General features: G+C 41.0%; 1 protein-coding gene and 1 long non-coding RNA gene across 2 annotated transcripts; one reads left to right on the top strand and one right to left on the bottom strand.

Annotated features, from left to right (window-relative positions):
* Positions 1-1,033: 1,033 nt before the first annotated feature.
* On the bottom strand, positions 1,034-8,549 carry BTF3 (basic transcription factor 3). The gene is made up of 6 exons (XM_064402799.1): positions 8,410-8,549; positions 8,057-8,125; positions 4,776-4,889; positions 4,369-4,570; positions 1,880-1,936; positions 1,034-1,393 (listed from the first exon to the last, which is right to left on the bottom strand). Exons 2-6 carry the CDS (start codon positions 8,123-8,125, stop codon positions 1,347-1,349), a joined length of 489 nt encoding a protein of 162 aa, XP_064258869.1. The 5' UTR covers positions 8,410-8,549; the 3' UTR covers positions 1,034-1,346.
* A 32-nt stretch (positions 8,550-8,581) lies between these two features.
* On the top strand, positions 8,582-14,027 carry LOC135289304 (uncharacterized). The gene is made up of 2 exons (XR_010352089.1): positions 8,582-8,813; positions 9,282-14,027. It is a non-coding gene; the product is annotated as an uncharacterized LOC135289304 (long non-coding RNA).
* Positions 14,028-14,674: the final 647 nt, after the last annotated feature.

Consider the following 14,674-nt stretch of genomic DNA (forward strand, 5'->3'; position numbering starts at 1 on the left):
ATCCTTATTTCAAAAGTCAAATTCACACAGGCCTAGTTTTCCTACCTTACTGCCACAACTCAATGAATGCACTTTTTAAGCTAATTCAATGGTGCAAGCACAGCTCACTGTTGAAGTACTTATAAACCAAGACAAGTACTCTGAAATTGTTACCCAAAGTTCTTGCACCCAACTTCAGCCATGTCATGCTCACATTAGTCTGCCATCTTACCTCAAACCACAGGAGTTTTAGGGCTTGAACAAGTTCCTCCACTGTTTCCCAATGTACTCCATGACAAACATGCTTGGCAAGTCAGACACAGACCCACCCTTTTCCAGGCACACTGAGAGCTTTTCTATGGGTATAGCAACTCCTTCCCTGAAAACTTTTTAGTTATATTTTTCTCTGAAACACAACAAAAAAACCCAAAAAGCAATAAAAACAACACATTCCTGAAGCATTTAAATTATTAGTTAATACATCTGAAATTGGTAAATACACTTAGTTAAGAGCCACTGTCAATTTTATTAATGCTTTTCCTCCTTTCCGTGCTTCATTCCCCCACATAACTCTTGTTTTCAGGTAAATAAAATTAAAATTATATTGTTTAACCCATTAAACAGTTGCACCATGCAAATATCTATTAAACACTCACTGAAGATAAAAGTTTAACTCTCACATGTAGCTCCCCAAGGCCATGAAGAACAGCAGCAAGCAGCTGGCAAGCAAAAATTCTTCCTTGACTTCCATGTTTTGTGTTAGATTAAGCCACCATTAACTGTTGCTAAAATACAATTCTATTTCTTAAATCCAATAGGTTACAAACTGACTTACAGCCTACCGAGCTCTAACCTGCAACACCAGAAATTCACCAATTAAGTCCAAAAGGTTTCATTATGCACAGAAAGTTTTTTTTCCAGGAGTCAGCTTTTTAACACAGCAAAAGGAGGATGCTCTGCAGCAAAGCAAAATATTTTAAGATTGTTTAATATTTAGGATCTGTTGTTTAATATTTTTGTCCCTGATTTTCTGACAAAAAGTCACACCAGAAACTTTGTTTTATATTTTTATTGTATGCCAAAGTTCATTAAAGATGAGTGTTTGCTTGTATAGAAGTTACTCAAAAAATGTGTCTAGGCAGAAATTTGTTAGCAATCTGACTTATTTCAAAGCATAGGTTTGTTCAATCGGGCCACAAAAGTAATAGTGTACAAGCAGTAAGTAACTAAGGAGCTGTAGATTCAAGGAGTTTCCAAATATCACAGATCTTGAGATCTCATCAGGAAATAAATCAAGGCAGTCACAATATAAAATAGCAGCTCCATATAGCTTTTTCAAGTTTTAATTTTATTCAGGAGGTGACAGTTCAGTTTGCCTCATTCTTCGAAGCTTCATCGAAGTTTTCAACAAGATCTAGAAAAAGATTGTTGGAATTAGTTTGATCCACTTCACCTTTACCAAACATTTTGAGTTTGAATTTTTTTCCTAAGTCTGACTTCAATGATATCAAGTTTTTACACCATAAAAACTTTCAGCTGTAAAATACAGAGCAAATACTGCTCAACCAAATAAATTCTGGATGGTTCATTAAAAAGAACAATTCTGAAAGCATTTAACTTCACTGTAACAACTGGGCACTGATTCTGACAAGGTAGTTTCTCATTAAATATTTAATAATGATCTTAGTCATAGCTATCACTTCAATACAGGACCAAAATGCTAGCTCAAACTGCAAAGTCTCTCATGGTATCTGAAATTAATGAAATAATTTGCCCACAGAAATTCTGTGACAACAACTCACTAGACATCACTCTTACTATCCCTGGTCTGATCTTATGCTATGTGTAAGACCTCTCAGCAAAATTAAATTCGTTCTCCTCCACTGCACGTTTTTCTTACCTGGAACTTCATCATCATCATCTTCACCAGTAGCAAGTGGTGCTTTTCCGTCCACAGCTGCAAGAGCAAGTAGTTCAAAAGCTTTATTCAAGCTCATCATGGGCATTTTGATTTATTGTTTAGCTTTGTGTTCTCGGAAACATTATCAAAGATTCTGGGCTAAGCTGCAATGCTTTATCCAGTTTTGTAAGTAAAACTCTTTATCTAATGTAGGAAGTTTACATTCCCTTTTTTACTGATAATGTTTAAACAGCCCAGTAGTAAAATTAGAAGATGCATGCTAAACAGCATACTAGTCACCATCTTGTATGTAGATATTGAGTACTCTGCACAAAAATAATTTCCAAATACAACTGGAGATTGATTTTATCAGTTTTTCCTAAAAGTAGATTAGTTTACGGACTACCACATGGCCTTTAAATTTACATATTTTACATCACCAAGTTTTAAGGACTAGAAAGGATCTTATTATCCTACACATCCAAAGAAAGCTGAGGTGTAATTGTGAAGTTGCACACAAACACAACTAGAAGAAGGACATAAAAGGTATTACTGTTCCCTGGCAAAGTCAGAGGAATTTGGAACTGGACACACAATTTTACACTCCTCAGGTGGCTGAGGTGACCTAGCATTCTGGTCCACATGTTTGCTGACTCAATAATTTCTTTAACCATTCCTGTTGCATTTGACAGAGGTAGTGAGACTTAACCATCTCCACTGTAGTAGACTAGTGAGCATCTGCTGAACTTGGCAGAAGTATAATGCTACAAACAGGTATCTCAAGTGTCTCGGTGCCTGTGCACTACTCCACAACTACTCTTAGCTGTACTGTCACATTGTCTCTTACTCTCTACTACCTTAGCTTTATTCTAATTAATCCTTCTCAGTTTTTAAGAAAAGCATGAGGAAAAAGATGGTTTCTTACTAGATCTGTACATTAATTTCTAGAGAACCAGAACTGATAAATAAACTTTGTTTTGAAAGGACTTGGAACAAGGACATCACTGACCTTCATTTATTTTTTAAGCAGCAGGAAGTTGTTAAATCTTAAGTGCATCTTAACATTAAAAACAAAAACTGAAAAGTAAACCATATTATTTTCTCCTAAATTACCTGCATTTTCTCTCATCCCCAAGACCAGTCCAAGTTTACTTTAGCATCTACAATCATCAGATGCTTCACTCATTGATGTTAGGCTTCCAAATCTAGCTGACAATGCTGAATAGAAAGTTTTGTGCAACTAGTTCCGGCATCCACTCTTAGTGGAAAGAAATAGCCATTTACTAGAACATAAAAAGTAATCACTTCAAACAAGCTTCCCTCTTTCTAAAACTCCACAATTTAGCCTAGAATATACCCTCTTATAACTGACTTCTCATTGTTATCAGAAAACAAACTTCAGCAGTCATTCTAAACCCCTCCAAGTACTCTTTTCTTTCAAGCTCTACTACTATCACACAGCTGATGTAATGATCCTCATGCTTTGAGGACCATGACAAAGAATACTTTACCACATATCCTGAGGACCAGTTCTAGCAAAATTTTTTCATCGGTAAGTCGCCAGGAGGGCACCATCAATTTTAGGAATGAAAATAGAGGCTGCTTTGGCAACAAAGCAGAGGAAGAATAATAAATTAACAACCAAATTAGAATCGCCAAAGACCAGACACAATGACTTTATCTCATTTTTTCCATGTTTAGGCTGTTCCATATCTTTAAAGCAATTGGCTTAAGATATTTTAGAAAGCAGGAAGACTGTACACATAGGATACAAGGAATGTCCCCAGTGCCAACAAGTCTTTCACTCCTGATTTTCATCCTGTAGCAGCAGCACATCACCTTTATCAAACTACATATTTAACTCCTTCCTGTACTCTTCCCATTTTAGAAGGAACAAATGTTCATACTTTTTTACTATTTTAAGTATGGAATAGGAAGTTGGTGTATCTAACTTAATCCTCATATCAGCCCTGTTTTCTCCATTGTTTTGCACATAATGAAATTACAATATACTTCCTTATAAATACCCTGTAATTTCTTCCTAGTTATCAAAAAGCCCATGGAGAAATACCTTCACCACACCTGTGAATGAGAAAAGCAATTGCAAGATATCTGTTATGTCCCTCTCCCCATTACTTGCATTTCCATTCCAAGTGTCAAGAGATATACTCAAGCTTATCCTTCTTTGAAACCTAACATAGAGTAATTAATCCACCCGATAGTAATTAATCCAGCTATAACGAACAAGATATGTCAAAATCTGGCAGACACATCGAGAAGAAAAGTACCAGAAAATCAAGTCTGGCTACAGTTTTCCAGTGCTAACCCAGCTATAAGACACACTAACAGGTGATTTCGCATTACTGAGTCATACTTGCCATTGGGTTTGAGTTATAAATAAAATTGATTTTAAAGCGTTTGGTTTCTTTATAAACTGCTACTGAAATAAGCCTCATGTCAGCATGAAACACATTCAAGTTTCAACCTACATTGCTTGGGTAGGGCTTCTGCCAATCTCCTGAGGCTGGTCAGGCTGTCAGCTCCGAGCTGGTTTAGGATGCTAGGCAGCATTTCTGTCAGCTGCTTGGTCTCAGCATGGCCGGTGATAGTGAAAGTGTTAGCAGCCAGAGATGCCTGAACTTTTGGGTTATTAAAGTGAATGACTGTTCCTTGATTGGTAAACATGTTTACCTGCAAGAAAAAAAAAAAAAAAAGAGTATTTGAAGCAGTCTTAACAGGATTTTTCAATTTAACGGAAATTAAAATTCTTAAAGCTCCAGGAAGACCTATTGATCATTTACAGACAAGTTTAGGACCTATGTTACTTACCAAAAAATTGATTTTAATACATTTTCTATTTAAATGTATATATATATTTTTCCTTCTAAGCAATTACCTCTTCAATTCCAGAAATATTGTTGACTCCCAGTTTCTTCAATGAAAACTGAAGTTTTTTATCATCTGCTGTAGCTGTTCTGTGAACAACCTTCTTCTTTCTGCGGGCAGTACCCTTTGCAAAAAAAAAAAAATTAGAAGGTAAAGCTTAAATAGTTCTTACAAACTCTGCTCCTGAGGGCTGTATAACTACTTTACAATCTCTACAAATCAACATAACATACTGCACCTGTGTTTCAGTGCATGCAACCCTGCTGCCCAACTGCACTGCAGCAGCTTTTCTCTTGCACTAAGGCAAGATTTGCACATGTAGGAAAAGCATAAGGTTTTAAGAAGCAATGCCAGAGAATTTTTATTCCACAAATGTCATGGTTTACTGCAACATCTTAGAAAAGGGAAGTTGCAAATTTACCCTTGTTAGCCCAAGTCATCATAACACATAAAACTGAAGAATGAACAGTTTCAAGCAATTTCTAAAAGTTACTAGTTTTTCCTTAGATTATCTTTCTTAGATTATAGCAAAATTTTGGTAAAAGTCAGAGGCCGTAAGGCTATGAACAGATCATTAACAAATGAATATGAGAAAAGTAAAAATATTATATTTTTATTCTAAATAGCCATCTTTCATCTGGCAGATTTACATATTTGAAGAATGCCTACTTTTCCAAAATATTTCATAAATACATTTTTTGGTGTTCTGACCAGCCCTGTTTAGAAACCAAGCAAGCAAAGATTAAATTGTCCTACAGACCCAAAGCTCTAGATTTCCCCAGGGAAATAAACGTCCCACATTAGAATATATCTATTTATCTGACAATTTCTGCATTTTATTTTCCAATTTCTTATTACACAAGGGTTTAAGAAAATATGACAAAAAATGTCTGTGAAAAAGTGAAACCAAGCTACTTTTTGACATCATGTAATTACTAATCTAAGTCCTCCCACTCCAGCTGCTCATCTACCACATGCCAACAAGAAGATAATATGTTACTGCTTAACCTTATAAACGGCTGAAATTCCTTTTCAGTTTACAGTCAGAAGTTTAAAAGTTGTTTGGACAGTAACAACTCTAACATAATTTGGTTACCAACAATGAGGAACATTAGTGACAAATTCATATGAACAACACTTGGAAAACTACCACTCAAACATTTAAGTTTTTGTCTAGAAAACTTGATATTCACACCCTGCTACTGTCAGGTTAGCACACACAGTGGTGTGGAAACTACTAGAAGTAATACAAATGCTTTATTTTAGTGCCTTGTCTACCCAAGTATTGAGCTAGGTAAGGCATATGCTAAATGCCTCTGGACAACAAAATTCTCAGTAAATTTCATAACATGACGTCTTGAATCAAGGAATATGGAGGAATATGTACCTCCTTCACATCCATCTCAACTTATGTGGCAACAATGCCATGAAGATATCAGGAATAATTTCCCATTATAAAAAAATAATAATATGGCAGGTTCAGGCATTCCAACTAGTTCACAAGCCAATTTTAAAACTAAATGACCATTCTAAGCTTTGCTTAATGCCTATAAAAGCCCTATATTGACCAGCAAGCTGCAAGAACTGTAATCTGAATGCATGCTCTCACATGACAGACATTAAAAGCCTCTATAGTCAATAAACACACACTGGTTAACATGCATACAGTCAGCAATATAATACAGGAGTTCTCTAATTAACCATTAACATATACCAAGAATATGCAAAAATTACCAAAGTAGGTAATTACTAATAAACCCTGCTTTAAGGCTGCCTAAATCTCCAGCAATTGCGAAAAGAATAAAAACCTCCAACAAACACTGGAGTGAAAGCTCCTGGAAACTCTGTAAGGAAGAGTTCTGTTGAACAATTTTTAATCTAGAACATTGTGTATACTCCCTCAGGTATGAAAGATTCCTGAAAAAATCCTGTATTAAGATTGAGACTGTAATTAAAATGTTTACTGACATGTGACTATATTGAACATACTTTTCTCACATTATAAGTAAACACACAACACAAATACATACATTCAGATATAACAGATATTCAGATATAACAAAATTCTCTGATTATATTAGTCTGCAGTTACAGAAGTACGACAAGCATAGAATTTTCAACTTTGTGCAGAAAGGCAAAAAAACTGCCTTGAGCACCTTAAGTATTTTTGACAAGTCAGTAACATAAGATCTCTAAGGTCTGTTATGAAAACTATACCCAACCTCATCTGCTGTAAGGTATATTCACTTCAAATCCCACACATCTTCTAAAACAGCCCATAGAATTAGCATGGGATGGCTGCAAGAGGACTACAACGACCATCTACTTCCAACCCTCCTGCCATGGGCAAAGACACCTCTAACTAGACCAGAATACTCCCATCCAACCTAGCCCTTAACACCCTCAGGGATGTAGCATCCACAGCTTCTCTGGGCAACTTGTTCCAGTGCCTGACCAGCCTCACAGTAAAGAATTTTCTCCTAATATCCAATCTAAACCTACTTCAAAGTTAAACCCATACCCCCTTGACATGCTACTACTTGCTCTTGTAAATAGTCTTAATGCATCTTTCCTGTAGGCTCTGTTCAGGTACTAGGAGCCCACAATTAGGCCCCAATGCCTCCTCTTCTGCAGGCCCAGTTCTCACAGACTGCTATAACAAAAGAGGAGCTCCAGCTCTCTTACTGACCAACTTGCTGTCCCTTCTCTGGACTTGCTGCAACATCTCCATGACATTCCCATGCTGGGGACCCCAGAGCTGCTGCAGCCCTGCAGGTGGGGTCTGAGCAGAGCAGAGGGGCAGAATCCCCTCCCTGGCCTGCTGCCCACCCTGCTCTGGATGCAGCCCAGCACACGTGTGGCTCTCTGGGCTGGGAGTGCCCATGGCTGGCTCATGTCCAGCCTCTCAGCCACCAGCACCCCCAGGTCCTTCTGGGCAGGGCTGCTGTGATCTGTCCATCCCCAGCCTGTGCTGGTGCCAGGCTTGCTCTGACCCAGTTGTAGTACCTTGCACTTGACCTTGCTGATGATTAGATTCCCATTCACCCTAATAAAGAATATTAAATCTGCTGTAACAAAACACACACACAGAGAAATGCCTAGAGATTCAGCTACTACATACTGCACCAACAAAAGTGACTTCAGGGGGTCATGGAGGAGCACAGATTCCCTTGAGGAAAGTCCAGCACCCAGGGCTGCTCCACACAGCCGTTTCCGGGACCCCTTCTGCCAGGCCCGACACACGGGCAGGGACACGCAATGCCGACGGCAGCGCAGGGAGGCGGCTCCTACCTTGCCACCGATGCGCACTTGGGCCTGAAGCTTGGCCAGCTTCTCCTGGTTCATGATGGTCTCCTTCATCTGCGGAAACAACAAGAGCGCCCGGAGCAGGCGGGTGTGGGAACGCAGGCGGGGGCACGGGGCTCTGCAGCCGCCCCTCACACACACCCACACGCGTTCCCGGGCAGCCGCGCCCCGCCAGGGGCCCGGAACGGCCTCAGATCGCGGGCACAGGCGCCGAGCCCCGCCGAACCTCCCTTCGGGCCCAGCCCGTAACCGCCGTCCCTTTCCCCAACCACCACAGCGCCCACCGCCCCGGCCGAGCCGCGCTGCCCTGCCGGCCGTGGCCCGGCGCCCCGCGGTACCTCGGCGAGCGGAGGGGCGCGGAGCGCGGCTGCGGGCGGGACGCGGGGCCGGGAGCCGCACGCGGGCACAGCGAGATGGCGGCCGGAAGGAAGGAGCCGCGCGCCGGGCCGCGCGTGCGCCGCGCCGGGCGCGGCAGGGGGCGCCCCGCCGCCCTCAGGGCGGGCCGTGGAAGCCCGGGATCCCCTGGATTGGGAAAAGGAGTGCGGCGTCATGGAGTCCGCCGCGTGAGCCAACGTCGCCGTGTCAGCCGGACTTTCCTTAGACAACTTCAGGAATAGTGACTCTAGCATCTCCCTGGGGAGTCCATTCCAGTATCTTGTCACCCTTTCTGTGAAGAAATTCCTCTAGATGTCGACTGTCCCCTTGCTGCATCTCCTTTCAGATAGTTGTAGAGAGTGATAAGGTCACCCCTCAGTCTCCTCCAGGCTAAACAATCCCAGCTCCCTCAGCTGTTCCCCATAGGACTTCTGCTCCAGACCCTTCACCGGGCTTTTTGTTGGCCACCTCTGGTCTTCTGCCAGCACCCCAATGTCCTCCTAGTGAAGAGCCAAGGACTGGACACAGCACTGGAGATGTGGCCTCGCCAGTGCTGAGTACAGGGGGCAATCCCTGCCCTGCTCCTGCTGGCCACACCACTGCTGGTCCAGGCCAGGATGCCATTGGCCTTCTTGGCCACCTGGGCCCTGCTGGCTCATGTTCAGCTGCTGTCAGCAGCACCCCCAGCTCCTTTTCCTGTGGCAGCTTTGCAGCCACTCTGCCCCAGCCTGTGCCACTGCCTGGGGTTGTTGTGCCAAAGGGCAGGACCCAACACTCACCATGCCTCAGATTTGCCATGCCTTACTCACTTTTCTGCCCACTTTCCCACCTGCAGCCTTGCCAGGGAAGTTCCCCACCACAGGCTTCACATCCATGGTCTGGCATCACAGAGTCACAGAACCATTGGGGTTGGAAAGGACCTCTGGAGATCATCCAGTCCAATGCCTCTGCTAAGTCAGGATCACCCAGAGCAGGTGATGCAGAACACACAGGTTTTGAACAGTTCCAGAGGGAGACACTCCACAGCCTCCCTGAGCAGCCTGTTCCAGTGCTCCACCACCATCAATATAAAGAAGTTATCCCTCATGTTGAGGTGGAATTTCTTGTGTTTTAACTTAAGGCCACTGGTCCTGGTCCTGTCACTATGCACAACTGAAAAGAGTCTGGCAGCACCCTCTTGACACCTGTCTTTGAGATATTTATACGTATTGACAAGATCCTTTTTAGTCTTCTCTAGACTAAACAGGCCCAGCTCCCACAGTCTGTCATAAGAGAGATGACTCCAGCAATTGTGCATGTGTGGCTGGACCCTCTCCAGTAGTTCCTTGTCTTTCTTGTACTGAGGGGTCCAGAACTAGACATAGTGCTTCAGATGTGGCCTCACTATTTACAAGTTTATTATTTTTCATGCTAGAAAACGTGAGCATTATGTTTCTTTCTCCCTTTTGTAGTGCAGGCCCCCTCTCAAAGCCCATGGCTGTGCTTCTCCCTGCTGTCCCCAACAACTCGCCTCCTTTCTCCCAGCTGGTCAGTGCAGAGCTCTGTGATGGGGCCCCTTAAGTGAACCAATCCCCGATGCCCCCAGCTGCCCCTGCCCAGCCAAACTACTGAATTTTTTCCTGTCACTGCTGCCTGTGTAACAACCCTTGTTCTTTTTATTTCTTCCACCTTGTGTGTTTTTCACTGTGGCTTTTTCTCCTCTGTTATGTTACTGTGATTTAGAAGCTACCCACACGCAGCTGCTTGCTGCTGGTCACTGGATACCATCTGTGTGCCCTTGCTGGATCCCTCAGAGACGTTCTCCTGTAGCCGTGTTTTCCCTCACCTTTTTCATGTATTATCAGTCTTTGTGTTTTCCGAGTCCTCTTCTGGGAGCCAAACACACACACCTCCCGGTCCCTAGCTCACGCAGTTGCTGCTGCCTTTGAGTATATACGTAAACCTTGTTCCTCAGTTCACATTTCTGAGGCAGAGATCATTCACAGTCTACAATTTCAGTTCCCCACAAGTTTGCCAGTGCGTTTGTGTTTACTCTGACGAGTGGGACTAATCTCACAGCATGGGGAATGTGCATGTCTGGCTCCAACAGAAGGCAAAGCAGTCATTGCAGGAGCTGTGTTGCACAGCAGAGGGCAGGAGCAGATTTATGGGGGAAGAAGCCTGGCATTCTCATCAGTGCTACACGTGCTCACAGAGTGATGCAAGAGAGGAGGAGCCTTGCTGCTTCATGGTCCCAATCACCACCACAACTGAACCTGATGAGCCTACTAGCACCTGTAGAAATACTGCTGGCCTTGCCTTCCCACCCTGCACTTTTATGCCTTTTATACTGATTCTTCCCTGGAATATCCTCAGTCAACTATTCTCTTTGGCCTTGTTCCTGTAAGACTATGTTAATAATTAATCTATCCTTCTTTATTGATTAACATTGTCTCCCTTGTTAGTATTCCCCAGAGACAAGGTCTTGCCTACTACTTCTTATGTGTCTGTAAATTTAGTTTGCTCTTACATCATCTTTTCACTACACCAGAGTTGAGTGATAATTTGTACAAAAAATATTGATCCTGTGAAAATCGAAGCCTTTGTAACTAGTCAAAATTAATGATAATCCCAAAATTACTCCATCTGGTGGTGATAAAAATTCTCAGGGAGACGATGATTCAGAAGGCACTGCTGAAGAGCAGCAGCCTCTGTTCCTCCTACCAGTGAATCAGAGATGAAAATTAGGGAATGATCAAGTAACTGTAAAAGATGGTGGGGGAACTTCCAAAAATTTTGTCCACTGTATCTGGAAAATTTGAACAGTTAATCAGTTTGTGGAGAAAAGATGGCAGGGGTGGGGGGGGGAAGCCCATATTATTTATCTGAACTAGCAACCCCAGCATATAATTGAGAAGGAGGGGGAAAAAAGCAGATTTAGGAGAAGGGGGTGTTTGGGTAAGACAGAGTTTCTTAGGAACTAAAAAGAAAGCTTATAATTGTATTGCAGGATGAAACTGCCAATGTACCTGCAGAAAAAGTGAAGAGAACCGAGATGAAAAAAGCACAGAACAAAACTGAGTGACTGCAAGCTCTTGAAAGTAAAAATCAATCTGCTTCAGATTTATCACAATCTGCCATCGATATATGTGAAATATTCTAGAATTGCTAGGCCAAATGATGATTACAAGCAAGCAAAATATTTTATTAAACAAAAATACTGAAGTGAAAATGAATCACAGAAAGATTATTCCAAGATAGAAACTGTAGAAAATGCTGTTACAGCTAGCATTTTAGGATCAACTGATCTAGAGATACGATCTCATACGCTCTCATGTGAGATTTTTGGAGACAAACTATGATGAAAACCACATCGCTGAGTTGTATCAGGACTCAGCTAAAGTGATTCAAAAGTGGCAGTTCAAGGTGCTCCAACATTTGGTTACATTTTGTGGATCAAACAGGAGACCTTCAAAAAACAAACTTTACAAAAACAGGAGACCTACAAAAAACGAACATGTGAGAAAAAGTATTTTAGCTAAAATAGTATCGGCTTGCTTTCTTCAGTTATTCTTTTGTAATTCCATAATGGGAAGCATAAACCTTAACCTGAATTTAGTTGTAGCTGAAGAACTTCTGTTGAGAAATTAAGCAGATCCAAAGGCTGTACCACTGAGAGGGACCCTGAACTTAGTAAACACCTTTTCAGTTCTGAAAAGGGGTGAAAGTCATGACCTCAAAAACATCAAAGAATATACGTTGCTAAAGGAAAGTTCATTAGCTACACAGCATAGGAGTGAGGAAGATCATTAAAATGGTTACTTGGGAAAATTGTTTCCTAAATTTTATGTAAGTTTAAAGGCAGAAGAATGACATTTGCTCTCAAAATGGCAGTGGAAAAGTTCTTCTAAAAGTCATGGCCAGTGCTGCATAAGTAATAACAGGGCATGTTGAGGAGAGGTGCTAGTATCATACTGAGAGAACTAATCACAGATCATAAATATAAGTGATCAGGCTATAGTGAAGCAATATTTGTCTTGATTACCAGAAACAGCAAGGGAAAAAAACCCCATTGTTTTAGACAGTGAAGGAAATCTGATAGTTAAAATTTCATTTAGAAACATTTGTTCAAAAAAATGCTGTATTTAATTGCAGGACATAAGGGCAAAAGCACTAAGTAATTTTGAGAATACACATGTGTGTTAGCAATTTCATGGAGGAAAATAGCAGCATTATGGAGTAGAGAGCCAAAAATGTTGAGAGAGAGATGAATGGAAAAGAAACCATCTCCAGATACCTAGACATTAGACTTACTGAAGAATTAGAAACTTTTTAAGGGATATAAAATATACAAACTTTGATAGGAGCCCAGAAATATTCAACCTAAGTCTGGTGCTGTTTTCATCTCATGTATTACCATGTTGTATCATGTGCCACAGAGCTGATCTGTAATAGGCTTTAATGTCAAGGAAAAGAGGCTGCAGTGTCCTTTTCTCACCATGACTGTAGCTTTTAAACTCAGCAACCCTAATTACCTGGGCTTCAAGCCATATCACAAGCTTTTTACAACCTCCAGGATGCCTCTTTCTGTAACACCCTGCAGAGTCCTACTGGACAGTAGTTGGAGAAGTGCTGCATCAAGAATCCCCTGCCCTCACTGTACATGATTCAAACAAGCTTTGCAGGATGTTTGGAAATTCAAATTAATAAGGCTGCCAAAAGCTCACCAAGAAAGGTTTGCCTGTTAGTCTTAGTCAATAGCAAATATCTTGCTAGAAGATAAGTAAGAGGTAGAAGTCACTATATCCCTTACTGGCTATGTGCGAAAAAGGTGATACCTTAAATTTATGCATGGATGTTAGAGATTTCGACAAACTGTTTATTCCTAAAGACATCCTATACACAGAATTCAAGAGGACTTGAATCCTTCAAGCCATGATGACAGAAATATTTTGACTTCTGCTAAGACAGTGGTCTTTGTATTGTCTTTAAACAATTAACACAAGTCAAAACATTGTTGACATGACCCAACATTAGCACATAAATGTGTAATGTATCACATTTAGCCTGGGATGAATCAGGACTAAATTTGGCCCACTTTAGAAGTGTAGGTGCCATCATGCTATCTTTGATTAATGCCTTGGCAGCTGCAAAATTTTTATTCATTCTGGATTTGAGTTTGATTTTCTAGACCTCCTGGTCCAGCTGGTGCTCAGCAGGAGGAAAGTGGTGAGCATACATGGCAAGATGTGGAAAGGCTGAACAAGGCACAGGCCTTCCTCTTTCTGCAACAGCTAGCTGCTATTTCTGCTGATGTCCTGGCAGGAGCCCATTACCCACTAAGTTCTAGATGTAAAAACTAATTTTCTTTGTCTTTGATCACAATACAACTTATCCCCAAGGATTTCTAAGTGAACAAAGAATATATCTGCCAATATTCGCTGAATTTATGAATGAATTTGTACTCCTTTGGGGCTTACTTCCATCTCTACAGAATGAAATGGAAAATGTCTCAAATATTTGAGACACTAATTATGGGATCTCCCTCCTAGTTTGCTAAAGCTTGTTTACAACAAAAAAAAAAAAGAAAAAAAAAAAGAAAGGCTTATATGAAAAATTATAGAAAGGTTTTCAGTAGTTGGTGAAGTTATGAAATTAAAGGTAACCTAAACAAGCATGATTTGTTCATATGAGAAGCACTCTGCTCCAGCAGCCAGTGCTTTATTTTGTAAATCTGATATCCTTCCATCAGCATCGGAAATAGTTACTGGCTTTAAGGGGTAGAAATAATAAATTTGAATTAAAACTGGCAAAGCATATTTAAGCATCTCATGCTGTTTTGAAGGACTATTAAGAAAATAATAGGGGTGAGGTGAACAAGGAAAAAGGTGGAGACAATGACAAATATTGTCAGGAATACATAATCACCACTATGCTACTCCAGTGATTCTGAAGGAGAGCTCCTCAGCATGTAAAAAAGGTGACCAATGAATCTATGGAGTCATGAGCAACAGGAATAAAGTGTTTATCAACACTTGTTCTTTGTCTCTTCCATTAAAAAATGAGAGTGTGTCACATTTAAATGAGCAGGTGACTTGAATAAAGCAAATTAAAAGAGACACTTCTTACCACTTATGGTTAAAGCTTAGGAGCATTTCACCACAGAATATGTTTAGTGGTGTAAATGTACATGATTTTAAAAAATGATTGGATAAGTTAATGGAATAAATTCTCTCACAGGCTGTTAAA

The sequence above is a fragment of the Passer domesticus genome, chromosome Z (genome assembly GCF_036417665.1).
Source record: "Passer domesticus isolate bPasDom1 chromosome Z, bPasDom1.hap1, whole genome shotgun sequence".
NCBI lineage: Eukaryota > Metazoa > Chordata > Aves > Passeriformes > Passeridae > Passer > Passer domesticus.

Coding starts and splice junctions, on each gene's coding strand:
- BTF3 (XM_064402799.1), bottom strand. CDS start 8,125: ATGAAGGAGACCATCATGAACCAGGAGAAGCTGGCCAAGCTTCAGGCC. Junction 4,571..4,775: donor ATATTTCTGGAATTGAAGAG/GTAATTGCTTAG, acceptor TTTTTCTTGCAG/GTAAACATGTTTACCAATCA. Junction 1,394..1,879: donor TGATGATGATGAAGTTCCAG/GTAAGAAAAACG, acceptor ATCTTTTTCTAG/ATCTTGTTGAAAACTTCGAT.